At 46.3% G+C, this 24097-nt stretch overlaps 1 gene segment (V, D, J or C); it reads right to left on the reverse strand.

The window, feature by feature from the left end:
• LOC122545140 (Ig kappa chain V region Mem5-like) overlaps nt 1-23636 on the reverse strand; it is a 486054-nt gene extending 462418 nt beyond the window's left edge. Inside the window, 2 exon segments of the V gene segment in view lie at nt 23095-23391; nt 23578-23636. Of these exon segments, the coding sequence occupies nt 23095-23391; nt 23578-23626 (346 nt within the window).
• Between the last annotated feature and the right edge of the window lie 461 nt (nt 23637-24097).

Consider the following 24097-nt stretch of genomic DNA (forward strand, 5'->3'; position numbering starts at 1 on the left):
GGGAAAACAGCCCCAGTCTGTTCAGCCTCTCCCTGTAGCTCAGATCCTCCAACCCTGGCAACATCCTTGTAAATCTTTTCTGAACCCTTTCAAGTTTCACAACATCTTTCCGATAGGAAGGAGACCAGAATTGCATGCAATATTCCAACAGTGGCCTAACCAATGTCCTTTACAGCCACAACATGACTCCCAACTCCTGTACTCAATACTCTGAATGTTGATGTTACTTATTTCCTCATCTCCACTCCCCCCAGCTTATCCCAGATCCAACCCACCAACTCGGCACCACCCTCTTGAACTGTCCTACCTGTCCATCTTCCTTCCCACCTATCCACTCCACCCTTCACTCTGACCTATCACTGTCACCCCCCACCTCCACGTACCTATTGCAATCTTCATTACTTTATCCCCAGCCCCAATTCCCTCCCATTTATCTCTCCGACTCCTCACTCCCTCCTCCCCATTCCTGACGAAGAGCTTATGCTCAAAACGCCGACTCTCTTGCTCCAGGGATACTGCCTGACCAACCGTGCTTTTCCAGCGCTACACGATTTCACTCTGTGCTGTGGTAACAGTGTGTTAAAGCCCAGCGCAAGTCATCCATCATCTCAATCAGATCACAGGGTCTAAGGTTGGTCAGTAATGTCTGGCCCCAGAACAGTAACACTGACTGACTGGTGACAACCCAGATCAAGTCCCAGTGAGAGTGTTATTGACCTTCACACTCAAAGCCCACCGAGGAGGTGGTTGTTGTTAGTCTCAATGTTGCCACAGATTAAGTTCTCCCAGAGATTCATAATTCATTCTAGATTTTAAACAAGGGAGGGATGTTGTGGGGAGACAGATGGGAAGGCATGGAGAGGAAACAAAAAGGAGAGAGAATTGCACTTCTGTTACACCGTTCATGAGCTCAGGATGTTCAAAGATGTTTTACAGCTAATGGAATACTTCCAAAGTCTAGTCATTGTTGTAATGTGGAGCGAGTCGGGGGAGGGGGGGGAGGCGGCGGGGGTGGGGGGAGGTAGGGGTGAATGACAGCATCCCCAAACAGAAAGAATGCCAAAAATGCTATCACTATGAGAGTGGAAAGGTCAGGCAGGGACATTGACAGTGACGCCCTCCACAGAGAGAGGGGAAAGTACACTGACACATTTAAAACTGTATTATCAGAAGTGAGAATTCAAACAATCACCCACTCCATCATGAGTCTTCCCACATTGTTGGTTTGATCAGTGACGTAGCAAGGAAGCAGCAGCTGCCCCATGAACTCCAACAAAAGAATGAGAACAGGCTCTTCATACGGAGCTGGCTCCCGAGAATCCAATTCAACAGCAGGGATCAAAGATCAAGGAACAATACAGCACAGGAACAGGCCCTTCGACCCTCCCAGCCTGTGCTGACACATTTTGCCCTTCCTCACTGAAACTTATTGACGTACAGGATTCATATCCCTCTATTCCCTTCCTATCCATGTGTTCATCCAGGCGTTTCTTGAATGCTGCTATTGTGTCTGCTTCCACCACCTCCACTGGCAGTGTGTTCCAGCCCCTCACCACCGTTTGTGTGAAATACTTACCTCACACATCTGTTTTAAACACCCACCAGCTTCCCCCCACCCCTCCCCCCCCCCACACCTTGAACCTGTGTCCACTAGTAACTGACCCCTCTACTCTGGGAAACAGCCTCATATTTTCCACTCTCTCCATGCCATTCACAATTTCATAAACTTCTATTAGGTTGCCCCTCAACATCCTGCATTCCAATGAAAACAAATCCAGTCTATCCAAGCTTCCTTCATAACTAAAACCCTCCATATCAACAGCATTCTTGGTAAATATTTTCTGTACTCTCTCCAAAGCATCCACATCCTTCTGGTCATGTGGTGACCAGAACTGTATGCAAATGTTCCAAGTGTGGCCAAACTAAAGTTCAGTAAAGCTGCAGTATAACTTGTCTATCCTAATACTCAGTGCTCCTCCCAATGAAGCCAAGCGTGCCATTGGCCTTTTTTGCTATCTTAGGTGCTGCTACCTTCAGTGATCTGTGAACATGTACACCCAGATCCCTCTGCATATCAATACTCCAAAGGATTCTGCCATTCACTGTGCAGGTATTCTGCCACGTGCTTCATCTTTCAAAATGCATCATTTCACATTTATCTGGATTAAACTTCATCTGCCATTTTCTATCCATGCATCCAATTGATCTATGTCCTGCTGTATCCTCTGATAATCTGATCATTAACTGCAACTCCAGCAATCTTTGTGACATCCACAAACTCATCAATTAGACTAGCCATGTTTTCATCCAAATCATTTATGTAGACCATGAACAGCAAAGGTCCCATCATTGATCCCTGTGAAACCCCACAAGACACAGCCCTCCATTCTGAAATCCATCCTTCCATCACTACCCTCTGTCTCCTCTGACTCAGCCAGTTCTGTACCCAGTGCTGGGAACATTTTAGACAAAACACCTTGTTGCCAGATCGTTACTGCAACTTGATCCAGTTCATTCAGAAAGAGAAAAAGGACAATGTGCAGATTGTTGAACAGGCCCCTACACCTGGGCCTGAGGCAGGATCCAAGCTCCAACACACTACACATGAAACTTAAGACAGAGTGGGGTCATGAAGTCTGGCCATATGTTCCTCTGGGACTGGGACGGAGTGAGGGAACAGGGACAATTGTAGAAGAGTCAATAAGGATTAAAGCAAGATGGAGAGGGTGTTTTGGAAGGGGGCTAGAGGAGGAAATATACTTTTTGCCACCCAATGCTGACATACTCTCCGTGTATCACCTCATGAATAAAACAGCACACTGTGAGGACAATCAAAAGTTACACCAAAGTACTTCTTTTTGATCTATCATAGCATGCAGAGCATTTTCATTGTGGTGCAATTAGGTATCCTGGTTCAAAAGATGTACTCTCGCTCTCTCTCCTCGTTTGAACAGATTCAGCCAGTTAGATCCTCACAGAGCCCCAGTTTATTTGGACTGTTCAGTAATGTGGGGATACCGATGGTGGACTGGGGTACACCTGATGAAGGAGCAGCGCTTCGGAAGCTTGTGATTTCAAATGAATCTATTGGGCTCGAACCTGGTGTTGTGTGTCCTCTGACTTTGTATTATTCGGGCACAGTGAAACAGCTGCTTTCTAGTTACTATGGAGGACTTGCACAGCTGCTGAAGACTATGGGTAATGGCTCCTTCCATTAGCCACAAACACACCAGTAGTCATTCCAGTGGGAATGACCAATCAGTTGCTTTGACCTGGTTCCCTAGTTAATCAGGCCATGGCTGACCTGGAATACATTCTCCCTTTGTCCTGTAAACCGTACTGCCCTGAGAAAATGAACATTGAAACCCAACCTCAACAGCTTTTTATTTTGGATTGAGGGTTCCAGATTTCCATCAGTGTCGGAAGGAATTTTTCCTGAAATCGTCTGAATTACAATTTTAACAACCCTCTTGTTCTGGACTCTGCCACTGGAGAAAGCAATTTTCATCAACACTGTTCATCGTGTCTGGGGAAAGGTCTCGCTGATGTAATCTGTTCTCTCTCATTAACAGTTTCTGATCTGAAGGTGACATGACAGGCTGGATACTGAGAGGGTGGTTCCTGTTTTCGGGCAGATGAGAACTGGAGGGCCGGTTTAACACAAAGCAGTCTCCCATTGAAAAGGAAGGAGGGGTTTTCTTGCTGAGGGTTGACAGTCTGTGGAATTCTCTTCTCTACATGGGAATGGAGGTTGGCACAAGGTTGCGGTAGACAGATTTTTTGATGAACAAGGCAATTAAGGATAATGGGAGGGGGTGGGGAAGTAGAAAGTGCAGGTGAGACCATAAGCAGTGATCTTCTTCATTGGCAGAGCAGCTCCCAAAAGGCCTGCTCCTGCTCCTGGGTCCTATGTTCTGGCAGAGGCTGCAGTAATCCTGGACCCCCATCTTCCCTTTGTCACTCACTGACAGAAATGTAATTTTAAAATGAAAATTATTTTCTTGAACAAGACCAACTCAACTCTTATTGCAGCATTTTTCTTTGCTGGCTTTTAATTTTAACAGGGTCTTAGAAACACGTCATTTGTCTTATGTTGCAGTGGAGACAGACACAAGGCAGTGAGGCCTCAGAGAACACCGAGAGCTTTCACTCTGCACAACAAGGCTGTCAGCACAAGCATCTGGTGACAGGATTGTAGGGGGTTGAAAAGGAGAGAGTCACGGAGAAAAGAGACCTATAGTTCAAAATAAAACCTCTTCATATATTCCCACACTCTAATGAATTAATGTTAGAGGATTAGAGACCCAGAACGGTGAGAGTGTGGTGGCTCAGACGCTAAAAGGCAGACAGCAAGGAGCTGCATTATTCCTTCTCATTATTATTTCTGCTTCATCATTGGCGAGCTTCATAATTATTGCCCACCCCCAGTTGCTTGGACTAAGTTCTTTGCTGAGCCAGATCATGGGATCATTAAAAATGGATCATGTCACAGTGGGGCAGGAGTCACAGATCAGGCTCCCTCGCCCAAAGAACATTTGTGAACATCACATTGATTTTCATGTCTTTTTTTGTACAGATTCCAGCGCCTCCCTTCCCAGATATTACATGGCTCATCACCGCCCTCTCCAGGACAATTAGGGAAAGGCAACGCCCGCCCCATCCCAGGAGAAATCAGGAGAAATGATGTAAAATTAAAATGATCAAACTGCTGAGGCTTGAATTCATCTCTTGAAAGACTGGAGCTTCGGCCAGAAGCAGTCTGACATGGGTGACCGTGGTTTGTCAGACCGAAAGTTGGAGTGTCCTTTGGATTGACACCGGGATCAGGCACAAAATGAATTACACTCAAAGACCGAACAAATGGCCCCCAAACTGCACAGAACAGCACTTGCGGCTTCGCGTCCCCATCTCCATCCTTGCTGTTGCCCTTCCCTAACTGTCCTGGAGAGGGCGGTGGTGAGCCATGAGTGTCTCGAAGAGGATCTGACAGAGGGACAAGGTCATGTCCTCGGCCTGAGCACAGCTGCCTGACCTGCTGTGCTTTTCCAGCACCACACTTCTCGACTCCGAGTAAACTATCCCTCAGGCGAATGAGCTGTGGCACATGGGAAAACGTGAGAGTGTTGGAAAGGCACCGGCAGCCTGGTCAGCCTGCAGAGGGGCAGAAACAGATTTGATGAATGAGCTGATATCCTTCTGAGCTGAAATACAGACTTAGGCTTTCAGAGCTACACAGTTTACATTGTTACTGACCTTGGCTCCATGGGCAATGCTCCTGCTTCAGAGTCAAAATGGTCATTGGATTGAAAGCCACCTCAGAAATGAGAGCACAGAATCCAGGCTGAGGCTGCGGTGAACTCTTGCACCATGTTATGTATGGGATGTTCATTTAAAGCCCCACCAGCACCACCCAGACCCCAATCCCTCCACCTCAGGGGGCTCGGCGAGATCCCATTCTGAAGAGATTCCCTCGGGTATCCTGCTCAATATTTATCTAATGCCACCAAAACAGATTTGTCTCATCATTCATTTGCTGATTTTGGGACCTCAGCATTTTGTCTTGTGAAGGGGATTGCACTGCGCACGCAGCTTTAAATATCCTGGGACGATTTAAAAAAACACTGCACCAACAAGAGTTCTCTCTCCATTCTCATGTAAAAGGGGAGCAATGAGCAAGTGAAAATCCAGACTGAATGCAAACACTGAAGCTTCAGCTGAAAGGCTTTTTGCACCATGTTAACCTGCTCCCTGGGCATTTCCTTCCAATGTCCGAGATGGTTATCAGGCTGGGATGGAGGCTTGCAGGAGGCTGGAAGAACACAGCAAGTCAGGCAGAATCTGGAGGTGGAGAAGTCAACATTTCGGGTATAACTCTTCTTCAGAACTGCAGGTGGGGGAAGGGGGAGCTGCAAATCAAGGTGGGATCAGTTGTTTGGTGGGTGGAGGGGAATGGTGGAGTGGTCGGTATTGAATGATGAACACAGGTAGAGGGTTTGAAGTGGTTGGTCGATGGGAGGAATGAATTCGTTTAGCGGCTGGAAGGAAGGGTCAATAAGTGGAATAGAATGGAGGAGGGGGACAGGAAAGGGAGTCGAAAGTTGGGAAAGGGAGGCTTTTTGAAATTGGAGAACTCAGTGTTGATTCCTCTGGGTTTAAGCTACCCCAGGCAAAAGATAATTATTTGTTCCTCCAACTTGCAGTCTGATTGCTTGTGGCAATGGAGGAGGCAGAGGATGGTCATGTCAGAGAGGGAATAGGAAGGGGAATTGAAGTAGGCAGTGACTGGGAGGCCAGGTCAGCCATTGTGAGCACGGCTGAGATGCTCAACAAAACATGCCCTTAGTTTATGTTTGGTCTCACTGATGCAGAGAAGACCACAGCGGGTGCACTGGGTACAATAAACTAGGTTGGAGGAGAGGCAGGTGAACCTCTGTCTGACCTGGAAGGACTGGGGTCCTTCATGGAAATGACAAGCGTGGTGTGTCGGCAGGTTTTGCATCTTTTACGGTTGCAGGGGAAGGTACCAGGGTTTTGTTGGGGGAGTAGGTGTGAAGAGTGGTGAAAACCAAGGATTGGCAAAGGGAACAGTCCTTGTGGAAGGCAGAGAGGGGTGGGGAGGGGAAGGTGTTCTCGGTGGTGGGATCTAGCTGGAGTTGGCAGAATTGTTTGAGGATGATACGTTGGATGTGGAGATTGGTGGGGCGTAAGGTGAAGACAAGGGGGAACCCTGTCTTTATTGCATTTTGGAGGGGGGTGTTTAGATTTGGGGAGCAGAGAATGGAGGAGGTGCGGTGGAGGGCTGTCTGGATGGCAGAAGTGGGAAAAGTACATTGTTCAAAATAGGTGGACGTCTGGGACACCTGGGAGAGGAGCACCTCCTTGTTCGAGCAGATGTGACGGAGATGGAAGAATTGGGAAAACGGGAAGGTGTTCTTGCAGGATACTGGTTGGGAGAAGGTGTTGTCCAGGTAGTTGTGTGAGTCTGTGGGTTTACAGTAAATGTCTGTTCCTAGACTGTCACCGGAGATGGAAATGGGGCGGTCAAGAAAGGAGAAGGATTTGTCCAAGATAGACTACGTGAATTTAAGGGCAGGTTGGAAGTTGTTAGCAAAGTTAATGAACTGCTCCAGTTCAGCCTGGGTGCAGGATGCAGCACTGATGCAGTCACTGATGTAATGGCGGAAGATTTGGGGAACAGTGCCTGTGCATGTACTGGTGAGGTGTTGTTTGATGTAGCCGACAACAAGCAGACATAGCTGGGACCCATGGCCACCCACTGGATTTGGAGGAAATGGGAAGAGTTGAAGAAGGCTGACAGATCACATGGAAATGTTTGGAAAAGGTACACAAGGGCACAGTCCAGGCTTCCTGCAAATATCAGCCTTCCTTCTATTGAAGTGCTTCTTCATAGGAGCTTCTCTATGGCGGTTTCAAGTACACATCCTCCGTGGAAATATCACAGACTTTACTGAAATGGAATGAACTGAAAGAAGAGAAGGAAATGGGAAGAATTAACCAGACAAGGGTGAGCATGAAGAGAGATGGGAGTGTGTGGGAGATTCGATGGCATTAAAAAATCCCAAAGGAATTTCACAAGAAAAGCTCAAATCTTAACAAGGATATAACAGGGAGATTTCTTACTGACATCAAACAGGTTGAGTGTGAGGGACCCTGTGCCTCTGGCGCCTAACTCTAACATTACAGTCAAGGACGGTTGATGTGGAAATAAAGGGTGACTTGATGATGTGGAGTTATTTCATAGATTTAAGGGAAATGGCAGAAGATTAAGAGGGAATATGAGGAAACACACTTTCGTGCAGAAGGTGGTGGTAATTTGTAACTCGCTTTCTGTAAGAATGGCTGAAGCAGAAGCTCTCCCATAACATTGAAGTATTTCGATGTGCAGCTGTGATGCCAAGGTGTATAGGGCTACGGGCCAAGTACTGGAACATGGAATTAGAATAGTGAGGTGGTTGTTTGACTGGCTTTGGCTCATTGGACCAAAGGACCTTGTTCTTGTAGACCTGTTGTAGATGTCTGACTCTGCCAGGACTCCAGCAATGTGGCTGACCCTTACCTGCCATTTGAAAGGCCCAGCAAGCCACTCAGTTTCAGGGCAGTTAGGGATGGAGAAAAAATGATGGTCTTGCCAGTGACACCCACATCCCAGGAAAGAATAGACGGCCTCAGTGATAACACCATCACCTGAACCTGCAGCTTTCAAGCCCCACTCCAGACACTGGAGCACTATCCTGAGGCTGGCAAAGGCAAAGACGCCATCTGCTGGATGATCGGTTAAACCACTGCCCTCTCAGGTCGATGTAAATATAAGGACTTTGTGACCATCTCAGGGAAAATCTCCCCAGTGTGCTGACCAATGCTTCTCTTATAACCAATGGCATTAAAACAGATACAAGAGTAAAATACTGCAAATCTCAAATAAAACAAGATGCTGGAGAAAGGGAACAGGTGGAGCCGCTTCAGAGAGAGGAGAGAATAATGTTTTGGATTCAGTGATGTTTTATCAAAAAGACACCACAGTTTTTGATGATTTTATTTAATTTTAAACTGTTTTATGTTATTTTGTTTTTACATCTTGTTTATCAAATTTCAGCCGGCTTGGTTGGTACCACATCCACAAATATCCATTGCCTCCACACTGACCCTCAGTAACAGTTGTGTGCACTATCTACAAGATACATTGCAGAGATTCAGCAAAGATCCTGAGAGAGCACCTTCCAAACCCATGACCACTTCCATCAAGAAGGACATGGTAGCAGATACACAGGAACACCGCTCTTTGCAAGTTCCCCTCCAAGCCATTCAGCTGTCTGACATGGAAATATATCGCTGTTCCTACATGTTCACTGGGTCAGAATCCTGGAATTCCCTTCCTCAGGACATTGTGTGTCTACCTCCAGCACACAGACTGCAGCGGTTCAAGAAGGCAGCTCAGTGCCACTGTGTACATGACAATGAGAGATGGACAGTAACAAGGCTGGTGAAGAGTAAGAGCAGGTGTGATTAGGGATCTGAAAGCGAGAATGTGATGTTTCAGTTCTTCCTGGACATCTCAATGTTTGTATGAACTTTTGGTCTCCTAATTGCAGAAAGAATATAAATCCATTGGAAGTGTTTCAGAGGAGTTTTACCCGACTGATCCCTGGTACGAGGGGGCTGTGTGATGAGGAAGGATTGGAAAGGCTGGCCTTGTTATCACTGGAGTTTCGAAGAGTGGGGGGTTTTCCTGTCCCACTGTATTCTCCAAACCCTTATCTGACCCCCTCTTAGGTCATACCCTCCTGCCCCTTACTAACATGGAATTGGACTGCCCAGTCCTGAGGCTTACACCTTCCATCTGGAACAAAGTCTCCAGGTATCTCTGCCCCTCTCTGATGTATCAGGATTCTTCCAACTCAGTTTCCAATCCAAACCCCCTGAGTGGGAGTTGCTGTAGTTTTATACAGTCACTACAGATGTATTTACCCTGAATCATTTCAGTTTAATGAACAAATGCTGATCCCACTTACAAATGAAAGAAATCAATTCTTTCATTAAACTCGTAATTGTCCTCAGTCTCTGGATCAATGTTTCAGTGCTTTTCATTTCTTGAATTTCCTTAATGGAGGTTTCCTAAGCATACTATTTATATGGTTCCTTACACAAAGCTCTTCCCAGCTGATCTAGTCAACAGACTCCTGTCCCCTTGTTTATTATTTTGCTATTTTCAATGAAGTGCATGTGCAGGCTCCCATCAGCTGAAGTGACAGTCAGTTCACCGAACTCCCACATTGACCAAACTTCCCAACATCCCCCTCTGTGCCAGCTGCACTGAGTGCCAACTGCAGGATATAGGCTGCCCTGTATTTATACTGGTGCTAATTGATATCACTTTGTTCTGTTGTGCTATTAGAGTCATAGAGATGTACAGCACGGAGACAGAACCTTCGGTCCAACTCGTCCACGCTGACCAGATATCCCAACGCAATCTAGTTCCACTTGCCAATGCTGAGGATCTGGGTTAAGCTCGCTCATTTCTCAGTCTGAAGCTTCCTTCTTTCAACCTGAGAAATACGTTACTTTTACAACCAACAAATGTGACTTTAATGCTGGAATCTGTTTTGAAGATTAATGGGCTCAATGGTTTGATTCAACAAGGTAAGATATGAAATACCTGTGACACTTTTTGTAATCCAGTCTTCTCTAACCAATCTCTTGGATTAGTGTGAGGAGCCAGGATGAATGTGAGGAGATTGGGTTTTGATGGCACTACCCACAGACTCAAGTCAAAAGAAGCAAAGCAAGAAGGACAAGTGGATCGAATACAAGAGAGCACATTATGAGGGAAAACCAATTATTCCCAAAGGAGAGAGTGACAACATTGAATTGCTTCTGGTGTCACCTCTGTGCCCTAACGTTTCACAGAGCCAGCTCCACATCCTTCCATTGGCTTTGTCATTGAGAGTCAACGGTTCCCTTCCCACAGCCCTTTTTAAAATGCCCTGCCCCAGGGAATCACTCAGACAGAGAATATTTCACCTTTTCTGGGAAGGTTGGAGAAATATTGGATGTCGATGAGCTGCTTTCTCAGCCTTCAGGGTCTGACAGAAGGATGTGTGTAGTCTGTGGATTTTGGAGACAGATCACTGAGATATTCCTCACTCCCATCAAAACCTGCCTTTATCCTGACATCAGTTTCCATTCTTCAATATAAAGTACCCCCACCAGTTTCAGACTAGACATTTCACAGCCAACCCCCATTTCCTCACATTGGAATCAAGAACCAAACTTGCCCCATCTCAGGATTGTCCTCTGAATTTGGAATCAGTGTGCTAATGCTGCGTTTGAATGAAAGAGTCACGATGGAATCTGGGACTGAGTCCAAGGGGTTTCTGAGCCACCAGCAGCCTCCCTGCTGTGTGAGGGTCTGTTTGGATAAGATTTCAGCCCCATGGTTCCCACTGATACGAGAACCATGGAGTGAGATTGCTGGAGCCACGTGTGGACTGAGGAACACAACAGTCAGGACAATGAGCTGCTCTGGAATCCACCCTGAGCCCTGGATAGTTGTCACTGAGATGGCCCAGGGGCTACAGAATATGACAGCAGAAAGTGGAACCAGTTTATCATTGACTGTTCTCCCCAGCGGTGACTCCCAGACTGAACATTCTCAATCTGACTCCAGGGACACACGGGGCAATTCCATCTCATTTGAAGAGTAAAGAAAACTCAGGTCTAATTTATGGAATATTTATTACCCAAACCCTGTGGAATTGTTATTTTGAGTTCCAAGGCTCTGCTGATGATATTGATCAATAGAGTGTCCCAAGTGGCCCTGATCTGAATTGCTTGGCTCAGGATCTTGCTGTACCTGATGGATGGGTTGGTGTGAAGGGGGAATTACCATCAGAATATTTTGTACCAGGGATGGATCAAGTCAGTATAGGGGGTGACATGGTGGCTCAGTGGTTAGCACTGCTGCCTCATAGTTCCAGGGACCTGGGTTCAATCCCTGCCTCAGGCAAATATCTCTGTGGATTTTGCACATTCTCTCCAAATACAAATCAAATGCTGCAAGGAATATTTACTTTGCAAACCCTGTGGTATCGTTATTCTGGGTCGCAAGATCCTGCTGGTCAAATTGCGAACTGAACTGCTTGGCTCAGGATCTTGCTGTGCTGAAAGGATATGTTGGTGTTCAGGGGAATTCCCATCAGATTATTGTGTTCCCCATTGCCCCCTCTATTCTCCTCTTCCTGCTCCATACCTGCGGGGTGGGGCTTTTCACTTCATAAACCTATCCCTGAGGACTCAGCTGTGGCCATTTCCAAAGCACTCACGAGACAGAGACTGAATCTTCTTCATCTTTATTCCCTTTTCCAGATTGACATTGACAGAAAACAGTCAGCAATTAACAGCCCAGACAGAGGAAGCTGCACAAATTCACAGCTACAATGGAGCTTGAGAAAAACACTTGTGGAGATTTTCTCAATAACATGAGAATCCTGTCCCTTTAAACAGTGACAAAACCTTAAATTGGAACTGGCGGCTGAGCAGGAAGGAGGTCTGTTTTACTGAAACAGAGACTTCTGAGGTTCACATTGTTTTTGCACAGCTGACAGTCTTTAGCATCTTCGAGGAGGTTTTATTTGACATCGCAAGTCAACACTGTCCCCATCAAACACATCCAAGTCAGGGGAAGCATGGGGATAGATAAAGTGTAAGGTTTTCTCTACACTATCCCAATGACCTGCCTTAACCCCTGAAGCTCAGAAGTGTCTCCAAGCCAGTCCTGAGAAGGAAGAAAGTTGAAATTCAGTGCTGACAATGACCTTTGACCTGCCAGCTCAGCCCTGTTCTATTTAAAGTTGTGTCTCCTCTGTGGACTGTCTTGAACACTCTACACGCACTCTGATCTCCTGATGCTCTTGCTGAGGGGAGAGGGGAGGGTCACGTGGGTGAGGGCACAGGAGAAGCGAGCGTTGGACTCCCAGTCAGACCCAGAGAGGGTCAGCAGGCTGCTGACACTGTAGGTGCTGTCCGAAGCTCGCAGGTAGTTGCTGGTCTGAACCCCGTCCGAAATGACTGCACCGTCCTTCTTCCACTGCACCTCCAGCTCATCGGGATAGAAGTGATTGGCAAGGCACACCAGGGTGGCAGTGCCCTTGGCATTGACCTGCTCCGGGGAGGGGGGCAGCAGGGTCAGCTTGGGCTGAGAGTTCTCACGGCCTGAAAGACAAGAGAAACAATTTTAATCCCTGTTTTTTGAAGGTACATCAACTCTCTGAACATTAACTGGTAAAACATTTGAACATTTGTATCCAGTACCTAGCATACCTGACAAAAGCACTGGCATTTTAAAAATTGCTTTTTGGGACGTGTACAGCACTGGCAGAGCCAGTTGCTGCCCATCCCTAACTGTCCCTGAGAAGGTGATGGTGACGCAGCAGAAAGAGAAGGGACAGTCCTGGACCATCATTTAAGGAATGAATGTGGGCAGCTGGAAGAGCTATCAATGTGGGAGCATTTCAGTGACAGTGATCGGAACTCCGTGAGATTGAGAATAAGGATGAAAATGGAGAACCATGGAGCAAGTGTAAAAGTTTTCATTTGGGAACAACCCATTTTACCAAACTGTGTGGTAATTTGGTAAAAGAGTACTGGAACCGACTTGATGGGAGATCAGTGACAGGGCAGTGGGAGGCCTCCAAGGATGAGACCGAGACAGAGATCATTCAGAATCTTTTCCCAAAAGAGTAAGAGTGGCATTCCCAAAGGGAGAGTCTCAGCAAAGATGTGAAACTATCGATATGATGTGGAGGCTCTGGTGTCCGACTGGGGTGGACATGTTCAGGAGTCACATTACACCAGGTTACAGTCCAACAGGTTAATTTGAAATCACGAGCTTTTGAAATGCTGCTCCTTCTTCAGGTGAAGCGACTTCAGTGCTGAAGGAACAGTGCTCTGAAAGCTTGTGATTTGAAATAAGCCTGTTGGACTATAACCTGGTGTCGTGTGACTTCTGACCTCAAATGAAGTCCAGTTAGAGAATAGTGAGAGAACTGTGTGCAGTTCTGGTCACCACATTGCAGGAAGGATGTGATCCCCCTAGAGATGGGGACAGTGGAGGATTTTGTCAGGAATGAGGAGTATTAGCTTTGAGGAATGATTGGTTTGGCTAGGACTGGTTTCTTTGGAACACAGGAGGCTGAGGGGAGATTTGATCGAGGTGTGTAAAATGATGAGGGGTCTGGATCGAGTGGGTAGGAAGGACTGATTTCCATCAGCACAGAGGACAATAACCATGGGGAGAGATCGAAATGAATTGGGGGCAGGGTTAGAGGGGAGTTGAGGAGTAATTGTTTTCACCCAGTGGCTGGTGGGATCAGGACCTCACTAGCTGAAAGGGTGAGTGTGGCAGAAACCCTCATCACATTGAAAAAACACTTGGATATTCACTTGGAACACCAAAGCCTCCAGAGCTATGGAGCAAGAGCTGGTATGTGGGGTGGAGCTCGACACCTCTTTAACAAACCTCCGATCACTCATAGCTCGGGAGAACTTTATGTAAGAACACTGGAGCAGAGTTGGATCAGCACACTTCAGGAAGGAGTCACGTTGGGTGTCCATGTAGAAGGTTCTAGATTTTGTTCCAAATCTTCCAGCTCAGCACTGGGGTAAAGTCAAGGGTGAGGCTGCAAAGAGTCTCAGTGTCTTGGGATCAGACAGTGTCATTGCTCTTAATGATCCCATGTTCCCTGGAAGATGGAAGCGTGCATCCGATGGGCAAGGGTCAGGTTCAGGAGATTCCAACCTCAAAGAAAGACTTGCATTTATGTTGCACCTGCCTCCACCTAAGGATGTCACATTGGCTCTTTCCACCAGACTGTGCTCAGCAAGATCCCAGAGAGCTGGGTGACAATGATTCGAGGATCAGGTTTTTAGTGATGCTAATTAGGGAATCAATATTGACCAGGACACCAGGAGAAACAGTCCCGCTGTCTGTTTAATAGGGCCATGGAATCGCATCTCTGATATCTGAAAGGCTCCCAGTACATCAAAAGAGAGACTTGTATGTCAGGCTCTCCCAAAGCAATTACAGAGAGTGAGGGACTTGTCTGAACACTGGTCACTGTTTAATGCAGAAAACATAATTTGTACATAGCAATATCGCGCAATCGTAAATGAGATTATGAAGCATGTTCAGTGATGTTTCAGGGATGAATATTGACCTGAAGTCAACCCAAAGAGAAAGCAAATGGGTTCGCTTGCACAGGACGTGAGAAAATGAAAGGCACAGGAGAAGGTGAGATTCGTGGTTAGTGATGGGTTTGATTGTTACCAGAAAATCAAAGGATGGATCAGAATTTGTGAATGTCATATTGTAACAAGGCAATACAGAAGTGCAGGGGAACTTGACAGTAGAAATAACTTAAAGTCTTTGTATGATAACGCATGAAGCATTCGGAATAAGGTAGACAGAGTGATGCCACAAATTGAGGTTCCCAAGGACTTTAAAATCATTAAAGTGACGCAGGGCTCAGGAGAGGTTAATAAAGTTCCCAGAATAATGAATAGGACATAGATTATGGAAAGGGTCAGAAAATTAATTTTAGGCATAGTGCATAAGGGTACAACTATGAAAAGGAGGGCAGTCAATGCAGGACTGAGGGTGTTGTACCTGAATGCAGGGAGTATCCGAAATGAGGTAAATGAGCTTGTAGCGCAGATTGGAATTGGCAGGTATGATGTTTTGAGTATCACAGTGATGTGACTGTAAGGGGTTGAGGGCTGGGAATGAAATACTCAAGGATGCACATCCGATTGACAGGACATGCTGATGGGCAGGTGGGGTGGGGTTACCTTCTTGGTAAGAAATGAAATAAGATCAATCACAAGAAGGGATTTAGAGTTGGAATGTATTCAATCTGTGTGGGTGGAGTTGAGGAGTCGCAAGGGAGAAGGAGCATGATGAGAACTTTGCACAGGACCCCCCAGCAGTCGTCAGGATATGAGGAAGAAAATAAATCAGGAGATAGAGAAGGATGTAATAAAGGCCCTGTTACAATAGTCATTAGGGACTTCAATATGCAGGTAGACTGGAAAATTAAGTTGTTTGGGGATGTCAAGGGAAGGAATTAATGGAATGTCTACGAGATGGTTTTTGGAGCAGCTTGTGGTAGAGTTCACAATGGAACAGGCAATTCTGGATTGGGTGATGTCTAATGAAGCAGACCTGATTAGGAACTTAGGGTGAAGGAATCCCTTGCGGGCATTGACCGTAATATGACAGAAGACACCCTGCAGTTTGTGACAGAGAATCTGGAGTCAGTTGTACCGGTAATGCAATTAACTTAAGGTAACTACAAAGACATGAGGGAGGAGCTGGCCAGAGTTGATAAGAAGGGAAGCTGAGCATAAGAGAGAATGAAGCAGTGATGGCAGGAGTTTCTGGGGGTAATTTGGGAGGCAGAGCAGGAATCCAACCCAAGGAAGAAGAAAGATACTGAGTGGAGGCCAAGGCAACCATGGCTGATGAGGGAAGTCAGGGTCAGCATAAAAGCAAAAGAAAAAACATGCAATGTGGTGGAGATTATTGGGAAGCCAGAGGATTGGGAAGCCTTTAAAAACAGCAGAGAGTAACTAAAAAAAAGTAAGGGTGGGTGTGTAAATAACATGTAAGGGTATTTGAGCTAGTAACATAAAAGAATATTGCAAGAGTTTTCCTTTAGATATATGAAAGGCAAGAGGGAGTCAATAATAGAAATTGTACCACTGGAAAAGGCAGAAATAGTAATGGGGAACAAAGAAATGGTGGAAGAAGTGCATCGATGCTTCAAATCAGCTTTCACAGTGGTGTGACAATGCTGCTCATTTCACAAGGTTAAGTTGTCCTTGGATTTTCTTTCAAGAGGGGTTGTAAAGGCAGAGGTTCCAATTTGTCTGGGTTAGGGACTTTGCTCATGGCTAACAGATACTGCCTAAGGCAGCAGTCAGGGAAAAGGCTTTTAGGTTTTATATTAAACACTTGTCCAATAAAAGGAGAGTGGCCAGTTCTTCCAGTTTGCTGTTTTTGACAAACAGTCGGTTGGAAGCTCCTGGATAAAGAAAGCTGCTGGTGAGAAAGGTTCCCCAATTCAACATTTTCCAGTGGACTCACTGTCTGAAATTCCTCTCCTGTAAGAACCCCTGTGTTTATATTTCCCTTTTTGCTGAGGCTGTTGCAGCAAATTGGAACAGCTCTTTGTCAAGTTACATTTTCTCGTCAGTTGGGTTTTCAAATAGTTAAGTTATTCTAAAGTCTGTTTTCTTTTGATTGTGTGTAAATAAATTCTCTTTTCCTTCAAGCTGAGTGGTTTGGCCAGTTGTATCAACCCTGGACTATCCAGGTTACATTTGCTTAACACAATTCGAAAAGGTAAGGTCTGGGCTGCATTCTCAAAATGTTTCGAAGGGTCTGGCCTGGTCCATAACAATGTCATAGAGTCCTATAGCATGGAGACAGACCATTTGGACCAAACTGGTCCATGCCAACCAAAACGTCCATTTACCCTAATCCTGCACTTGGCCCATATCCTTCTGAATCCTTTCCTTTGCTGTATTTGTCCAAATGCCTTTTAAATGTTATTAATGTACCCACCTCAACCACTTCCACTGGCAGCTCATTCCATATGCGAACAACCCTCTGTGTAAAAAAGTTGCCCCTCAGGTTCCCTTTTATTCTTTCCCCCCTAACCTTAAACTGATGCGCTCTAGTCCATATTCGCAAACCCTGGGGAAAAGACTGAGTGAATTCACATTATCCATGCCTCTCATGATCTTATGAGGTCCTCCCTCAGTCTTCTACACTCTAAAGAAAAATGTACTCTCCCTTTAACCCAAAGCATTGAATCCTGGCAACATCCTTGCAAATTTCTTCTGCACTCTTTCCAGGTTAATAACATCCTTCCTGTAACAAGGTGACCAAAACTGAACACAATATTCCAAGTGTGGCTTCACCAATGTCCTGTTTCACTGCAACATAACTTCCCAACATCTGTAGTCAATGCCCTGACTGATGAAGGGCACTGCAGAAAAAGCTCTCGTCTCTGCTCTATTTACTGTGACTCCATTTTCAGAGAGCTGCTTACCTGAATTCTAAGGTCCCTCTGTTCCACTATATTTCTTAAGGCCCTATCATTCACCATGAAACTCCTACCTTGCTTTAAATTTCCAAAATACAAGACCTCACATTTATGTGTATTAAATTCTATTTGTCATTTCTCGGCCCACTTCCCCAGCTGAGCAAGGTCCTGCTGCAATTTCTGATAACTGTCCATGATGCTGCTTATTTGAGTGTCATCAGCAAACTCACTAATCATGCCTTGTACATTCTCATCCAAAACATTGATACAGATAACAAATAGTCATGGGCCCAGCACTGACCCCTGAGGCACTCCACTAGTCACAGGCCTCCAGTACAATAAGGATTCTTCCCCTATTACCCTGTGCTTTCTACCATCAAGCCAATCGTGTATCCAATTTGCCAGGTCACCTTGGATTCCATGCAATCTAACCTTCCATAACAGCCTACCATGTGGAACCTTATCAAAGGCCTCACTGAAATCCATATAGACCACGTCTACCATCCTGCCCTCATCAACCTTCCTGGTCAATTCATCAAAGTACCTTAACAAATTTGTGAGGCATATTCTCCCACTCACAAAGTCATGCTGACAACTCCTAATCAAATCCACTCTTTCCAAATGCATGTGTATCTTATCAAACAACTTACCCAACACAAATGTTAAGCTTATAATTCCCAGGCTTTTGTTTTGCAGCCCTTTTTGAACAATGGCACAGTCTTCGCTATCCTCCAATCTTCTGGGACTCACCTGTGGCTAACCATGATACTAAAATATCAGCCAGGACACCTGACCTTCAAGAGAGTTGGGAGCAGAAGTGAGTGGAGAGGGCATCACTAAGGTGGAGGGGTTGAGGCAGCTGAAAGGTCTGAAGGTGGATAAATCATTCAGACCCGATGGACTACACCCCAGAGTTCTGATGGAGATAGCTAAGGTAATTGTAGGGCCATTGGCTGTGATCTTTCAGAAATCACTGGAGTCAGGGGTGGTTCCAGAAGACTGGAAAATAATGAAAGTAACATCCCTGTTTAAGAAAGGAGGGAGGCAGAGATGGGACATTAGAAGCTGGTTAGCCTGACCTTGGTCATTGGTAAGATTTTAGAGGTCTACTTAAGGGTGAGATTGCAGGTATTTGGAATCTCACCCTTAAGCCTGGTAAAATTGCAGCCTGGTAAAATTGGGCTGAGTCAGCACAGCTTCATCAAAGGGAGGCATGCCTGACAAATCTGTTAGAAATCTTTGAGGAGGTAACAAGTGAGTCAGACAAAGGAGAGCCAATGGATGTGATCCATTTGGATTTCCACAAGGCCTTTGACAGGGTACAACAAAGGAGACTGCTAAGTCAAATCAGAGCCCATGTTGTCAGGAGCAAGGCACTGCAGTGGGTAGTGGATTGGCTGACCGGCACAAAGACGAGAGTAGGGACAAAGGGATTCTTTTCTGGATGGCAGTTGGTGCTTTGTGGCAATCCGCAGGGATCTGTGTTGGGACCACAGCTATCTATTAACAATCTGGATAAGGAACTGAAGATATTGTTCATATGTTTGTAGATGACACAAAAATTGATGAAAGGACAGGTGGAGTTGAGGAAGTGGGGGAGATTGCAGGAGGACTTGGTCAGGCTAGGAGAATGTGCAAAGCAGTGGCAGGTGGAGTACAATGCGGGAACTTGTGAGGCTAGATACTTTAGTGGGAAGAATAGAGGCACAGACTGTTTTCTAAGTGAGGAAAGATTTCAGAAATCTGAAGCACAAAGAGAATTGGGAGTCCTTGCTCAGGTTTCTCTGAAGGTTAACATGTAGGTTCACCATTGGCAGTTTGAAAGGCAATTACAATGTTAGCATTAACTTTAACGTCAGAGGTGTATTGCTGAGTTTGTATAAGTCTCTAATCAGACCAGATTTGGAATTTTGGGCTCCTTATTAAGGAAGGATGTGCTGTCATTGGAGAGGGTCCAGAGGAAAAAGTGAGAAAGAATAAGAATGATCCTGGGAATATAAAGAGTGGTTGAGGATTCTGAATCTGTATACAATTGCGTTTAGAAAGATGAGGGGGGAATCTTATTGAAACTATAGAATATTGAGAGGCCTGGAGAACATGGAGAAGGTGTTTCCACGAGTAGAAGAAACTAGGGCCCGAAGGCACAGCCTCAGAGTGAAGAATGATCCGTCAGAACTGAGATAAGGAGGCATTTCTTCAGCCACAGGGTGGTGAATCTGCGGAACTCATTGTCACAGAGGTCTATGGAGGCCACGATGTTGAGAGTATTTAAAACAGAGACAGATACGTTCTTGATCAGTAAGGAGATCAAACATTAAAAGGAGAATGTAGGAGAATGGGGTTGAGGAACACTTCACACGAGATCAAATGGCAGAGCAGACTCTATTCTGACTGGCCCAATTCTGCTCCTATATCTTAAGTATTTTGGGTTTATGTAGAGGTTCCTGGAAAACTGGAAGTACGGTCACTTCGTGGTTAGCCCTGCTGCCTCACAGCGCTATGGACCCAGGTTTGATTCTAGCCTTGGGCGACTGTCTGTGTGGAGTTTGCACGTTCTCCCTGTGACTGCGTGGGTTTCCTCCGGGTGATCTGGTTTCCTCCCACAGTCCAAAGCTGTGCAGGTTCGGTGAATTGGCCATGCTAAATTGCCTAGAGTGTAGGTTAGGTACATTAGTCAGGTGTAAATGTAGGTTAAAAAGATAGGGGAATGGGTCTGGGTGGGTTACTGTTCGGAGGGTCAGTATGGACTTGTTGGACCAAATGGCCTGTTTCCATACTGTAGGAATTCTATGATTCTATGGACATTGAAAGGACTGGATTGTGAGCCCTGCTGTCGCTGTTTCTCAAAAGTACTTTGACAAAAGATAATCAGGGAGTGGTGAGAGTGTGCATCAGGCTGCATGAGGGAACTGCTTGTCCTGCTTCCTGGAATACCATGAGCACAGGAAGTGTGGTCAGTGACTGTAGTTGGAACTCTGGGTTTTGGAGCTTGAGCAGCAGCTGGTGTCGGTGTGGAGAGTCTGTGAGGCTGAGAGCTCCGTGGAGAGCACATTTCTAGATGTGGTCACTCTGCAGCTTCAGAGTATGCAGGGAGAGAGGGAAGGGGGGAGCAGCAGACAGTCCAAAAGGATCAGGCAGCTAGTACAGGAATCCCGTGAGTGCATCCCACTCTCCAACCAGGATTCAGTTTGGAATCCTGATCAGAATGATGGTTCATCTGGGGAGTGCAGCAAGAGCCAAGTCCCTGGCACCACGGGGGGCTCAGCTGTACAGGGGGGCACAAGGAAGACTGGAAGAGCGATAGTGAGAGGATATTCAAGAGTGAGGGCAATCGATAGGTGTTTCTGTAGCTGCAGATGGGAATCCAGGATGGTGTGTTGTCTCCCTGGTGCCAGGGTCAAGGCTGTCACTGAGCAGCTGCAGAGCACCCTGAGGGGAGACGGGGAACAGTCAGCAGTCATGGTCCACATCGGTCCCAGTGACAGAGGGATGTAGTCTTGCAGTCAGAATTTAGGAATTCCAGAGGGAATTAGCAGCAGGAGCTCAAAAGTAGGAATCTCCAAGATTACCCCCAGTGCCCCACGCAAGTGAGAATAGAAAGAGGAGGATAGCACAGGTGACTGTGGAACTGAAAAGACAGTCCAGGAGGAAGGGCTTTCGATTATGTTAACATTGGGACTGGCTTTGGGGGGAGATGGACATGTACAGACCAGACAGGTTGCTCCTGAACAGACCTGGGACTGAGTTCCTTTGGGGTGATTTACTCGTGCTGCTGAAGAGGGTTTAAACTATCTTGGCTGGGCTGTGGGAGCCAAGAGGTAATACCAGAGAGGAACACAGAGGTGCACAGAATCCTGGGAGAGATAGATAGCACCAGAATAAAGAATAGAACTTCTTACCCAGTTTCAGAGTGAGGGAGAGAGAGTAATAAATTCTAAATCAGGGTCACTGTGTAAGGATGGGACTGCACGGAGTGTTGGGAATAAGACTGGGAAGGTACAGCCACAGAGTGTTAAGTGGAAATCTGATGTGTGTCTCTCACATAGGATGATAAGATAATAAGAACATGAGAATTAGGAGCAGGAGTGGGCTATCTGACCCATCGAGGATGAGGGATGTTAGTTATGAAGATAGACTGAAGAAGTTGGGACTGTCTTCCTCAGAGAAGAGAAGGCAGAGAGGAGATTTGATCGAGAAATCAGGAGGGGTCTGAACAGAGTAAACCAGGAGAAAATGTTCCCACCTGAGAAAGAATTGAGAGGGAGAGGCCATGGATTGGAAATAATTGGTAAAAGAAACAAAAGTGAGACGAGGGAAAACATTTTCAGCCAGTGAGTGGTTAAGGTGTGGAATGCACTGCCTGAGAGTGTGGTGGAGGCAGCTTCAATTGAAACATTCCGAAGGGAATGAGAATGTTATTTGAAAAGGAACAATGTGCAGGGTGACAGGGAGAAGGCAGGAGAATGTCACTCAGTGAATTGCTCATTCAGAGAGCCAGTACAGACAGGATGGACAGAATGGCCTCCGTGTGCACTGTAACAACTCTGTGATTGTGTGATTGAGCAGAGTTAAAGCTGGGGGAGGTGGGAGCTCGGTGTCTCACTGTGCTGCTGCTGCTGCTGCTGCTGCTGCTGAAGTCAGTGAGATTAGAGACTGGGACAGGGAGCCAGAGCTCACATCAAACTCTGCCCGTGTCCGTCACACTGAGACTGGCAGGAGGCTACTCACTGATTTCACTCCATGCTGCAGGAATGGGACCACAAGCTGCAAATGGACAGAGCTCCTCCACACGGTGAGGAAAACTGACTGACTTATATCTTACTGCTTAAAGGGGGCAATGGAACTAAAGAGGTACAGCTGGACACCCTGTTAGACACAGTGCTCCTCAATCAACCATTTCATTCACTGCAGCTCCCCACTAATGCCTGCAACAATTCAGCATTTGTGTTTTAGAAAGTTTCAGTATTGAAAGGGTTATTAACGGAGGATTGAGGTTTACTTACTCAGTCTGAGCTTGGTTCCTTTACCGAACGTAAGCCACATTGAGAGCTCCCAGTGCAGAGGCTGTACAAAAACCTCAGCTCTCTGCTTCCCTCTGTCACTCTCACCCTCTCCCTATCTCCCAGTCTGTCGATCACTCCCACCCTCTTTTTGTGTCTTTCTGTCTCTGCCTCTGGGTTGTGAACTTTATTTTTCGTTGTTAAATCTTGCAGCTGTTCTTCCCATGTGGCCATGGAGTGGAAGAGGGAAACTTGAGGCCTTCAGTGAGCATTGAGACACCACAGGGACTGGAGTGTGTAGCAGACAGTGACCATCCCAGCATGGGGTAATTTGTTCAGTTTCATTTGTATCTAACTGTGGGATATGTCAGTTCAGGCGGTGGGACTGTGTGTCCATTATTATGCATTTTATATAACTGTGGATGTGTCAGTACAGGAGGTGATTTTGTATGGCTCTGTATCACTGTGTCGAGGGTAGCTGCTATGCTGCATACAGTAATAGTCAGCGACATCCTCATTCTGAACGTTGCTGATTTTCAGGGTGAAACTGGTCCCTGATCCACTGCCGGTGAATCGATTGGAGACTCCTGTGAATCGAGTTGTTGCATCATAGATCAGGAGAGAGGGTTTCTGACCTTCTCGCTGCTGGAACCATCTAACCCACTTGCTAACAGATTGACTGGCCGTACAGGTGATGGTTGCGGTCTGGCCCAGTCCCACTGACAGCAACGGGGGAGACTGGGTCATGGTGATGTCCCCACTGATACCTGAGGGGTCAGAGAGAAACACAGTGAAGTCAGAACTGTCACAGAAAGAGCCTGTCAAATGAGAGATTGTTGGAGACACTGAGCATTCCTCCGGTTTCAGCATTTTCCCTTCAATCACAAGTCAGTGGAATTGGAGTGAAATGGAGAGCAGCTAAAGATTCAAGGTGGAAGGAGAGAGATTTGTACCTGTGACACAGAATGCCAGGGGCCAGATCAGCTGGATGTGTGAAATCATGGTGTATGCTCCTGTCCCTGTGCCTGGTTCCTGATAAACTGTCCCTTCACTGGGCTCTGCTTTATAAAGCTGCAGCCTGTGAGAGTCTGACTGGGTGTTCCTCAGTATGTAAATGGCATCAGGCAGAGAGAGCCACGTCAGCTCCTCACACTTCCTCTTCTCTCTCTCTCTCTCTTTGTCTCAGAGAGTCATTGATGTGAACAGCACTGAATGAGGCCATTTGGCCCATTGTATCTGTGCTGTTAAACAGCGATCTGATGACACTAATCCCATCCTCCAGCTCTTGGCCCATTACCCTGGAGGTTACAGCAACACAAGGGGATATCTAAACACTGCTCCAATGTTTCACGAGAGTTTGTGACTCAACCAGCCTTTCAGGCAGTGAGTTCCAGACTCCCACCACCCTCTGGGTGAAAACATTTCTCCTCAATTCTCCTCTCACTCTGCAATTTGACTGGGCCTGGACTCACT

Source organism: Chiloscyllium plagiosum, unplaced genomic scaffold (assembly GCF_037043375.1).
Source record: "Chiloscyllium plagiosum isolate Xiang-an unplaced genomic scaffold, Cpla_swu_hap1 HiC_scaffold_9, whole genome shotgun sequence".
NCBI classification, from domain to species: Eukaryota; Metazoa; Chordata; class Chondrichthyes; order Orectolobiformes; family Hemiscylliidae; genus Chiloscyllium; species Chiloscyllium plagiosum.